Below are 12,387 nucleotides of genomic sequence, written 5' to 3'. Positions count from 1 at the left end.
CACACACACACACACACACACCACACACACACACACACACACACACACACACACACATACGTATATATATATATGTATGTATATGAATATATGTATATATATGTATATATATTATATATGTATATATATTATATATGTAAATATATTATATATGTATATATATTATATATATATTATATATTATATATGTTATATACATATTATATATATACATATATATATACAAACACACACCCTGAAGTAACATACTTTTTCTTCTCGTTTTCTCTCTTTTGCAACACTTTTCATTCTCGAATCATTTCCCGAGAAAAGAGTTTCCTCTTTACAAGCCACTTCAAGAGCTGAATCCCTCCCCCCTCCCCCCCCCCCCCCTTCCCCCGAAACACACAAAAAATACACAAAAAACAGCAGCATCAAGTTCTGCCAAATTTCCACTTGACGTTTTCTAATCTCGGTAAACGCAGGGTTGACAATAATAATAATTTTTTTTTTTTTTTTTTTTTTTTTTAAAGGAGGGAAGCCGGTCGGATTGGCAACGCTGTCGAATCACGTCTTTTTTGCAGGACCAGTGTTACCGCAAACAGTGGGAGGAAGAAAGTGATAAACCTCTACGTTTAGTTTCCTCTGATGACGTCACAGCCTCTCATTGTCTCCTCGTGTCGGTGGGGCGAACGAAAGGGAAACGAAATAACTGAAATAACTGAAATAACTGAAATAACTGAAATAAATGAAAGCGGAAATGGGAATGATGATGGTAATGATGAATCTTCTGTGAGTCTAATAATGAAGGTGATGATGATGGCGGCGTTGGTGGCGAAGGTCGATTTAGCCGACCTATCCGACGTTGCCCTAAAAATGCTCCTTTTTTTTAAATGAAATTCTTCGAATGTCGACACTCTCGGCAGCGACTCGACAGTAAGCGATCGACCCCCCACCCCCCTCCCCGTCAGCCAGTTTCCCGCCATTTTTCCCTTATTTAGTCTCCTTTTCACCTCCATTAGCTAGCTGTATGGAACCCAGGCCCGGATAGAGCTCTGGTACGAGAGCTCTCCCGAAAATGCTCTCTATTGTACGCTCACCCATGAAATCGCTCTCCTACAAATGCTCACCCACGAACGCTCATCCAAGGACGGTTTCCCTACGAACGCTTACCCACGACCGTACTTCCACGAACGCTCTCCAACGAAAGCCCACCCACGAACGCTCACCCACGACCGCTCTCTCACGAACGCTCACTCACGACCGCTCTCCAACGAAAGCTCATCCTCAACCGCTCTTTTACGAACGCTCTCCAACGAAAGCTCACCCACGACCGCTCTCTCACAAACGCTCACCCGCGGGATCGGAGGGCGGGTGAAAGGAGGCGGGACGAGGACCGTGACCTTCGGGAGAGTCGCACGAGCGTGGAGGGAATGGAGGCCGAAGGAGGCTGGGCTACTGCAGAAGGAGGAGGAGGAGGAGGAGGAGGAGGAGGAGGAGGAGGAGGAGGAGGAGGAGGAGGAGGAGGAGGAGGAGGAGGAGGAGTAGGAGGAGGAGGAGGAGGAGAGGAGGAGGAGGAGGAGGAGGAGGAGGAGTAGGAGTAGGAGTAGGAGTAGGAGTAGGAGGAGGAGGAGGAGGAGGAGGAGGAGGAGGAGGAGGAGGAGGAGGAGGAGGAGGAGGAGGAGGAGGAGGAGGAGGAGGAGGAGGAGGAGGAGAGGGAGGAGAGGGAGGAGGAGGAGGAGGAATAATAATAATAATAATAATAATAAAAAAAAAAGAAAAAGAAAAAGAAAAAGAAGAGAGGAGGAGGAGAGAGATGAGAGAGAGAGAGAGATGAGAAGAGAGAGGATGATGAGAGAGAGAGAGAGAGGGGGGGGGGAGAGAGGGGAAGGGGAGGGGGAGAGGGGGAGAGGGGGAGAGGGGAAGAGGAGAGAGAGTGAGGGGGAGAGAGAGAGAGAAGGGGGGGGGAAGAGAGAGAGAGAGGGGGAGAGAGAGAGAGAGGGGGAGGGGGGAGAGAGAGAGAAGAGGGGGAGGGGGAGAGAGAGAGAGAGGGGGATGAAGAGAGAGAGAGTGGGGGGGGGAGAGAGGGGTTTTGAGGAGGGGGGGAGAGAGAGGAGAGAAAAGAGAGAGAGAGGAGAGGAGATGAGCGAGAGGAGAGAGAGATGAGGGGAGGGAGGAGAGAGAGAGAGAGAGAGATGAGAGAGAGGAGGAGAGAGAGAGAGAGAGAGAAAAAGAGAGAGAGAGGAGAGAGGGGGGGGAGAGAGGGGAAGGAGGGGGAGAGGGGGAGGGGGGGGGGGAGAGGGGGAGAGAAAAGAGAGAGGGGGGGAGAGTGAGAGAGGGGGGAGAGAGAGGGGGGGAGAGAGAGAGAGAGGGGGAGAGAGAGAGAGGAGGGGGAGAGAGATGAGAGAGAGGGGGAGAGAGAGAGAGGAGGGGGGGGAGAGAGAGAGAGAGAGGGGGAAAGGAGGAGAGAGAGAGAGGGGGGAGGGGAGAGGAGAGAGAGAGAGAGGGAGAGAGGAGAGAGGGGAGAGAGAGAGGAGAGGATGAGGGAGAGAGAGAGGAGAAAAAGGGAGGAGGAGGAGAGAGACGAGGAGAGAGAGAGAGGTTTGAGACGAGACAAAGGATGAGAGAGAAGAGGACGAGAGAGAGAGGAGAGCGAGAGCGAGAGCGAGAGAGAGAGCGAACGAAAGAGAGCAAAATCGAGAGCAAAATCGAGAGCAAGAACGAGCGGAAGGAAAGAGATCTTCTCATGCTTTGTTTTAAGAAATCCCTATCAGACCAGCAGATCGGAACGTGCTCGGGGAGTCCGTTCCAGGACGATTTCGGATAAGGCGAACGGGACCCACGGAGAAGGGCGGAAGAAAATGTGTTGCAAAGAATATATATTGCAAAGAGTATTGCAAATTCACTGACCGGGAGTAGGTGAAAGAATTTTGCCAGCGAAGGGAGAGGGAGAGAGGAGAGAGGAGAAAGGAGAAAGAGAAAGAGAAAAGAGAAAAGAGAAAGGAGAAGGGGGGAGGAGAGGAAGGGAGTGGGAATGGGAATGGGTAGGGAGAGGGAGAGGGATATATATATATATATATATATATATATATATATATATATATATATATATAGAGAGAGAGAGAGAGAGAGAGAGAGAAAGGGAGAGAAGTCGGATATAGACCCACACAAACACAAACATACACACAAAGACCCACAAAGGGGCAAGGAGGGGGGAGGGGGGAGTGAGACAAGAAACCAGAATTAGGGGGAAAGGCAGAGAATTGCTTGCATGCACGGATACCCTGCGTTACGCTTGACTTCTCAGTTAGGTATAAACTTTTTCCAAGCATGACCCTCAAGCGCCTTCTAGCTGCCCCTTGTTTCTCTCTCAGTCTTTCTCTTTTTCTATTTCTATTCTCTTTGTCATTCTCTCGGATATTTTTGTCTTTCTCTGCAATTTTTTTTCTTCTAATAATTACTCTCGTTTTCTTTATCGTGATCTGTTTATGAGCTTGCCTGTTTTGTCTAATTACCCCCCCCCCTTTCTCTTTATCTATTTCCCATCAACCTATCTATCTCTTTCCTGTGTGTATCTTTATTATTCAATCTATCTGTCTCCTACTTTATCTGTCTCATCCTCCCCTGCAACCATGACACCAAGGCAAAACAAACAGAATTTTGCAACCTTCCCCCGCTCAGGAAACATTGCAGACGAGGTCACTTGATACCCAGACACGAGTTGGAGTGTTCAATGCCAGCGGAATCACCTGTTCACGATTATTACCTGCTGATGAAATACCTGCCGGCGGAATAGAGGATGGTTTGTGCAGCGGACGAAAAAAAGTACAGGCTTCTGAAGCAACGCCGAGAGGGAGGAACATCAGTCTGTTTGATTGTGGTTTCGGTCGTTTTGTCGTCTGGTATTTCTGAGGGTGATGATGAAAAGTAAGGGGGGGGGGGGAGGGAAAGAAAGAGGAAGGGGAAAGGGCGAGGGAAGGAGAGGAAGGAATTGAAGAATGTTTATATGTGCTTGTATGCGCACGTTAACACGTGAGTGCGACACGCAAGCACGCACACACGCACGCACACACCCACGCACGCACGCACGCACACAGAAAGACAAAAAGAAAGACAAAGACAAAGAGAAAGAGAGAAGGGAGGGAAGAGAGATTGCTTGACCTTCGTTTCCCGACAGACCTCTTAACTCACTGCATATTCACCTACCTTTTTTTTCAACAGATGTCTCGCCCCTCACGCTGGCCCGGGCTCTAATACCTGTAATTATTTGACCTCCTTGCACGTTGCCAGTCCTCTGTGTTCGCACGATGCCAACTTTCTTTTTCTCATAGAAGAAAGGGGGTGCGAGAGAAGGGGGGGGGGGAGAGAGAGGGAGAGGGTGAGGGTGAGGGTGAGGGTGAGGGTGAGGGTGAGGGTGAGGGTGAGGGTGAGGGTGAGGGAGAGGGAGAGGGAGAAAGGGGAGAGAAATAAAGGAGAGAAAAGAAAATTAAAAGAGAGGAGAGGGAGAGGGAAGTGGGAGAGAATAGGAGGAAGAGGGGGGAGAGGGAGAAGGCTATGGAAACTAAAATGGAAAGAAAGATGGAGAAATATGTAGACAGACAGACAGGAAAAAGACAGAGATCATATAACAAAAAAGAAAACAAGAAACTGAGGTGACTCCACGGCAGAAAAAAAAAAAAACAAGAAAAACAGGCAAGGACGGAAAGAAAAAGAAAAAAGAGACTAAAAATGTGCAGCAGCAACAACACCATCAACAACAACAACAACAACAACAACAACAACAACAACAACAACAACAACAACAACAACAACAACAACAACAACAACAACAACAACACTCATGTCAGAACTTGAAACGATGACAGATCACGCAGAATCACCAGTTATATCCTATGATAGGGAGCTGACTTTCTGATGTCAGACCAGATCTCGCCAAACCTGTTATGCTGCTTATAGTGCTTTCGAGCTCATTAGCGTAACTATGAATGATCATTAATATTTCTCGTTCTAATGATTCTCGGAAATGTCTTCGTGTATAGCTTTTACGACTTCCTTTCGTTATTCTGTACTCTTTTTCCATTCTTAATCTTTTAAATGTAAAAGAAGATTAGTAAATAAGGCATTGGAGATTAAGTATGTAGACAAATAACATAAATATTCGATGAATATATTTATGAACATTGAACACCCACAAACCAACGCACAAACAGATCCCCGTCTCAAGCAGTAGTTAGGATGATGGTCATTTACGTGAACCTAATGAACATAATGAATTATCTTCACTCCAGGAATAATAATGAGACACCTGCGTTTCCTCATCTCAACCTGGACCAGCATCTCTGTCTCATGGGGGGGGAGGGGAGGGGGGGATGCTGCATCTCCCCGGCTTTAGTGTATTGTGTGGAATTGGTCTCGTTACGATGTCATGTTGGGTTTGTAATTTTTGTTTGTTTACAGTCGTATGCGTAGTGGTTGTAAGGTCGGGTACAGTGAGACGGAACGGATGGGACCGGGCGTATGTTTGGGAATACACCTCTCGTCTCTTTCGCTGTCGGTCTCGCTCTTTCTCTCTATCGTATCCTTCTTTTTTTTGTCTCTTTCTTTTCTTCTCAGGCTCCGTTTCTCTTTCCTTCACGTTTCACCCTTTCTTGAAGTTCCCCTGTCCTTCCCTTTCTCTCTCCTCTCTTTCTCCCCTCTCTCTCTCTCCTCTTTCTCTCTCCCTCCTCTTTCTCTCTCCCTCCTCTTTCTCTCTCCCTCCTCTTTCTCTCTCCCTCCTCTTTCTCTCTCCCTCCTCTTTCTCTCTCCCTCCTCTTTCTCTCTCCCTCCTCTTTCTCTCTCTCTCTCTCTCTCTCTCTCTCTCTCTCTCTCTCTCTCTCTCTCTCTTCTCTCTTCTCTCTCTCTCTCTTCTTCCCCTCTCTCTCTCTCACTTTCTCTTTATCTTGCTCTTTTCTTTCTCTTTCTCTTTCTCTTTCTCTTTTTTCCTTTTCTCTCTCTCTGGGGTCTCCTCTCTGGGTTCCTCTCCCCTCTTTTCCCCCCTTTTCTTCCCCCTCTCTCCCCCTCTTCTCTCTTCCTCTCTCCCTTTTCCTTCTCTTTCCCTCTCTCCTCCCCTTTTACCCTTTTTTTTTTTTTTTTTCCCCCTCCCCTCCCCCTCCCCCTCCCCCCCCCCTTTTATTTCTTTTCCTCCCCCCCCCCTACTCTCCCCCCCTCCTCTCTCCTCTCTCTCTCTCACACCCCCCCCACAAAAACAAAACACCACACAAAAACACACACACACAAAACACACACCCCACACACCACCAAAAACCCAAAAAAGGGGAAAAGCAAGGCAAACACAGCCAGAAACTCTGAACAGACGAGTGATGTCACGATGTCGGGGGTCTGTTTGGTCGATGGGGAGGAGGCAGTCGTGCACCCTTCGATTTTGGGCGAGGGAGAGGAATTGGGACGAAAGTAAAGTGGCTCGAAGTGAACCGGGGGAGATTTGAGGGGGTGGCCCCACAAGTAAATGGACGATGAATGGCCAAAAGGAAGGGAAAGGGGGCGGATTTGCATGGGATGTGTGTCCTAAAAGGGGGAAAACTGGCCATGGCCCCGGGAACAAAAACTAATAAAACTGGACGTTTAAAAGTCAGGGGGGGAAAACACCGGATCATCCCCCGAATGAACGGCGGTTTTGTCTGTATTTGTTTACCCCCAACCGGGGAAAATCGTAAATGTAATAGTTTATTTTATAGGGGTGTGTGTGTGTGGGGTTGGTGTGGGTTTGTGGGTGTGGGTGTGGGGGTGGGTGTGGTTTTTCTCTCTCTTTTTTCTCTCTCTTTCTCTCCTCACGCACGAAAAAAAAGAGAGAGAGAGAGGAAAAAGAGGGAGAAAAAGGGGGAGAGAGGAGGAAAAAAGGTAGAGAGGAAAAAAAAGAGAAAGAAAAAAAGAAGAGAGTAAGAAGAAGGAAAGAAAAGAAAGAAAGAGAAAAAAGAAAAGAAAAGAAAAAAAAGAAAAAAGAAAGAAAAAAGAAAAGAAAAGAAGAATGAAAAGAAAGAAAGAAAGAAAGAAAGAGAGAAAGAAAAAAAAAAAGAAAAATTGGCGGGTGTTCTCTCCCCAATAAATCAGTATTGCGCAGCCCTCAATTAAAGTGTTTCTGAACCTTCAATTATTTCCTCCGTGCGATGCTTGTACTCTAACAGCATCTACTGGACTGAGCGATTTATCTGACATCATGATAACCGCGGCGTTCTGTGATGAAGTCTCCTAGTCGTCAAGAACGCTAAAATATAAATAAAAGGAAAGGCTGTTTGTGAAATAATGGTGTCTGAGATTACTCGATCTGGCGTCTGTGATTAGTCCCTTAGTAAATCATAAAGTGTACTGTCATTTCCAGTTAATTACAGGTTATAGGAGGGCTCTGGGAAGGAGGGATGCCCGTAACATAATAGTCTCTCCCTTGTAACCCATCCAAGGGAAGACTTCTTTCGTTTTATTCTTAAGTGCAAAGAGTGTAGCTGTTATTCGAAGAAGGCTCTTAAAACACTCATTGAAACTGTCAGGTTTTACACTCTTTTTTTCTCTTTTTTTGGGGGAGTGGGGGGCGAATTCTACACGTCAGAAACATCGAATTTTATTACCGTTCTATCCACATGTAGATGGAATATTGACACTTAGCTTTATCGAAGCTCTAAGAACAGCCATTCTGATCTTAAATACCGACTCCAACACGGTTTCAGTAACAACTATATAGAGCAGACTTCCGTTTTTATCGCTGCCAGCTTAACCCTCGGCATTTCACATGGGTTGAGTATTCCACGTACGTGCACCACACCCTCGCCACTCACCGCCAGGCAATGCCCAAAGAATCCAAAACACTCTCCTACACTTTCCCAGCCCGCCCGCCTTCGCAGTACTTTCACACTCAGGAAGATTAGTCATTTTATCTCTTCTCTCCGCGTGCCGTAGCCGTGGCATCGCGAGGGACACGTGGAGGTGCCATTCGGGGTATTTACCTATCCAGGACGACCCGGCATTAGTGTCTCCCGGTGATGTATGGCTCGCCGAACCCTTCCCTCATACGGGCTTTCCCTCTTGAGTCGCTTTGCATAAGATTCAATCCTTCATCCAGGGTGCCTTGTAGGGCCACGTACCACATACTTGGTATTCTCTTGTTTTGTGTTATAGTAATTGAATGCTGTAAGTACCCGTTGTGTATATTATTAACCCGCTGTAAGGTCGAATCAGTCAATGATCCTAAGGGCTCATATATCTAGTGGCTCTTTCGCCGACCAGACTAAAAAACGGTTCATATTTACGGTGGTGTTCTTAAAACAATTTGGGTTTGCCGTAATTTTCAGCTTTTCAACAGCCCGTCCGACGTAAACACCTCCAGCAAGCCATAAACCTTTCCTCGCGTTGTGTTTACTCTTAGAGGGTCCAACAGTCCATTTTAAGAAGTACTTTGCTTCAAACTCTGCTTTTTTCATTGAGGCTGGGCTGTTTGTTATTAATTGGATATAGTGTGTTACTCTTTTTATATGTGTTGATTAATACTGTGTTTTCGTTTATTGCTTTTATTAGTTTAGGGTAAGATTTCTACCTCGTTATCGAGTTCCTGAGAGCTATGTAATCAGCTAGAGTCAAAATGATGTATTTACATTCACATATACGGCAGAGAAACACATACATGTATATCATAGGTAGGCGCACACATGCTCTCTCTCTCTCTCTCTCTCTCTCTCTCTCTCTCTCTCTCTCTCTCTCTCTCTCTCTCTCTCTCTCTCTCTCTCTCTCTCTCTCTCTCTCTCTCTCTCTCTCTTTCTCGCACACACGCACACACGCACACACGCACACACGCACACGCACGCACACGCACGCACGCACGCACGCACGCACGCACGCACGCACGCACGCGCACACACACACACACACACACACACACACACACACACACACACACACACACACACACACACACACACACACACACACACCCACACACACACACTAATAATAGAAAAAAAATAGAAATAAACTAGTTATCCCTGAAAATAATAAGAAAATGGCAATATGATCGTAGAAAACGGAAATTATTGTAGCGGTAACCCTTAAAAACCATTCGACTCAACGTTTACACAAAACTACCGATGGATTTATATAAAATTCTTGCACTTACATCGTCAAATACTTATCTCTTCATTTTATACATACATTATATATATATTACGAACATAATATATCGGCATGCAAATTGATACGCAAATAATTTCTGATGATTATAAGTCTAATCCAAGATATTCTTCCTCAGATTGGATTCGGTTTGCAGAGCGGACAGCGGCTTGTATAGTGAAGACAGCGAACGAGATGACGACATGAAGACCCCGGATCGATCAACAGACCACATATCTGGTAAGATAATACAAATTCGGAGAAGAAGGAGACCACCAACTTGCACTTCAAGAGTTTGTAGATATTTTGATCTCGCTTGAAATGTCGATGAAGAAAATTAGTCTTATGTTCCGCAAGCGCCGACGGAATTTTATTTATTTATTTATTCATTTCTTTATTTGTATTCCTCAGCTTCTGACGACGACTTGTGGTCTCCGAGGGGCGCGCCCTTGAAGGACACCAGGAGCAGAAACGACTCGAACTCGTCCTGCAGCCCGAAGTCCCCGGCGAGTCCCCGGTCGGAGTCGGACCTTCTGACGCCGTCCCTGGGTTCGCCGACGCTGATGATCACGGAGGAGGAAGAAGAGGAGTCCTCGTGGGCGGTCCGTGAGGCCAAGAAGGGCGGCGCCTTGACCTCGACCTCCACCGCGATCATCGAGGGGCTGGAGAAGGAGGTGCAGTGGATCCAGGAGTCCCTGGACGCCGCTGAGAAGGAGTGGGATCGGGTGAGGGGGCCCGCCGGCAGTAGGGCGAGGGCATTTATTGTGTGTTATACTGTTTGCTTTGCCGTTTAGATAATGGAATCCGGAAGATATATCCTATTGTTTTGATACGACAGAGCATAAGATGAGCTGATATAAAATTAAACATACTAAGTGTAAAGACAACCACCGATACTGACGAGGAACCTTCCATTCTTTCCTCAGGAACAAAGCCTGTTCTCCAAGGACGACAACGACGCCTACGGGATGTCGGGAGTCTTAGACGAGAAGCTGCGGCACGTGGAGGCCGAGCGGGTCAGGCTCGCCCTCCTCGAAGACAAGCTGAGACATCTCCTCCAGGTGCTGCTGACCTTGGCGGACCTGGTGAGTGGAGGCTTGATGTGCCCTGATGCCTGGTGGTCTCTGAAATGTCAGATTAAATGCAGATACTTGCTATATCGAAGGTTTTACAAGAGATAATAATTTTCATTGCAGCTAACATTAGGTTACACATTGAATATTACACACGCACGCACACACACACACACACGCATACACACGCGCGCACACACACACACACACACACACACACACACACACACACACGCACACGCACACGCACACGCACACGCACACGCACACGCACACACGCACAAACACACACACACACGCACACGCACACGCACACGCACACGCACACGCACACGCACACGCACACGCACACGCACACCCACACGCACACCCACACCCACACACACCACTAAACCGTCACACTCGCTTCATCGTCCAAAATTGACACTTCCTTCGCCCGCAGAACCTCTCCCGCCGCACCCTCGGCCGCCTGGTCCTCGAGGCCGTGGAAGACGCCGCTGGAGCCAAGATCGGGGAGGTGAGGAGCCTAGCGAGCCTCAGGGACAGCGACGTGTCTCCTCTGGCGTTCCTCCCTTCCTTCCTCTCCTCGACGAGCAGTTACCACACGCTGTCCACGGAAACTCTCGTTCACCTGGCGCTTCGGGGCCTCACGCGTCCCCCTCAGATGCCCGAACTCCCGGATCACTTCGAAGCTACTCTTGGCTAACGACGACGTTTCGGAAAAAAAAAAATAAGACGACAGTGAGAGTGAAATATAGAAATTTGGGAGGAACGAAGGAAAAAATAGTGGCGTAAGTGAATAAGAGAAAGTGAAAGTGTAATATGCAAAAGACTGCCGTAATATATTTTATTTCGGACAGAAAGCATTTCTAAGATTTAAAGAAGAAACTGATATACCTGCAATATTCCATATTTTTTCTTAGGAACTTTGAATGCCTTTGAGTATTGTCTCAAGATGTTCAAGAGGTAGTGGTTGTGAATGTGTTTGTCTTTTGTTCATGATTAAACACACTTAATGACAATTCAGGAATGATAAAGTACTGTATAAGTAAGTATTTAATTACTCGCGCATTATTAAGGCATAGAGCGAAGGATTCCTTCATACCAGAATATAAAAAAAAACAGAGAAACACACTCTACCGATCCGTCTAATATGTAAATAAAATGTTAAATTCTTCCGGTATGCTGTTCTCAAACTGAAACTAATTTTCCGAAATAATTCTATGCTGCCACCTAGTGTTTCTGGTTGCTTAGATCATGTGCATTTATTATATGTATATATATTTTTTTCTTATTTTCCCTTTTAGAAGTTTCACAAAGGAATAATCACGTGACCAAATCTTTTTAAAATGCAATGTTTTTTTTTTTTTTTTTTTTATATATAAGCAATTACATCAGTCTCTGTCATATCTGAATCAGATCGTAATATAACAATAAGGTTATCGCTTTTATCACATAACGATATACTGTATCTTCAAGCATTGGCTATTATATCTTCAATTCGACCCGATTTATATTATTTCTGTTTGGTATCGGCTCGAGATACTGATCAAGAATTAATACCAACCATTATGAGAATCTGCTTCGTCGTAAAGGAGACGATGCAAGACTTCAGAAAGCGATAAGAACAATGACGACGACGACACAACAACAACAACAACAACAACAACAACAACAACAACAACAACAACAACAACAACAACAACAACAACAACGACAACGACAACGACAACGACAACGACGACAACGACGACAACGACAACGACGACAACGACAACGACAACAATAGCAACAACAACAACTCCAACCACAACTCCACCTACAACTCCAGCTAAAACTCCAACTCAAACTCCACTCACAACCATAACTCCAACTCCAACAACAACAACAACAACAACTCCAGCTAAAACTCCAACTCCAACTCCAGTCACAACCAAAACTCCAACTACAACAACAAACAACAACAACAACAAATCTAGATTCAGTATGCAGTCTGAGGCTAAACAAATAATGAAAAAGTCTTGTGTAATAAACATTGCAAGTATCCTGTATTCATAATCATTGTTTATATTAGTTTTCCCAGAAAGTGATTTATCCATTGGTGTGAACAGCATGTAAATTAGCTTTACCTTTCAACGTACAAAAACTCTTCTGAAATCCTGTCCTTTGCGTTGTAATAAATAAG

At 45.9% G+C, this 12,387-nt stretch overlaps 1 protein-coding gene across 2 annotated transcripts in view; it reads left to right on the top strand.

The window, feature by feature from the left end:
• Window positions 1-11,956, top strand: part of LOC125028008 — a 99,593-nt gene extending 87,637 nt beyond the window's left edge. For both annotated transcript variants that reach the window (XM_047617264.1, XM_047617263.1), the window contains exons 4-7: window positions 9,269-9,369; window positions 9,541-9,854; window positions 10,056-10,214; window positions 10,645-11,956. In XM_047617264.1, the coding sequence (XP_047473220.1) occupies window positions 9,269-9,369; window positions 9,541-9,854; window positions 10,056-10,214; window positions 10,645-10,908 (838 nt within the window). In that variant the 3' untranslated portion in view covers window positions 10,909-11,956. The remainder of the gene's footprint in view (window positions 1-9,268; window positions 9,370-9,540; window positions 9,855-10,055; window positions 10,215-10,644) is intronic.
• Window positions 11,957-12,387: the final 431 nt, after the last annotated feature.

Source organism: Penaeus chinensis, chromosome 8 (genome assembly GCF_019202785.1).
Source record: "Penaeus chinensis breed Huanghai No. 1 chromosome 8, ASM1920278v2, whole genome shotgun sequence".
Classification (NCBI taxonomy): Eukaryota; Metazoa; Arthropoda; class Malacostraca; order Decapoda; family Penaeidae; genus Penaeus; species Penaeus chinensis.
The sequence above is the reverse complement of the archived record's forward strand: the minus strand, read 5'-3'. Positions and strand labels throughout refer to the sequence as shown.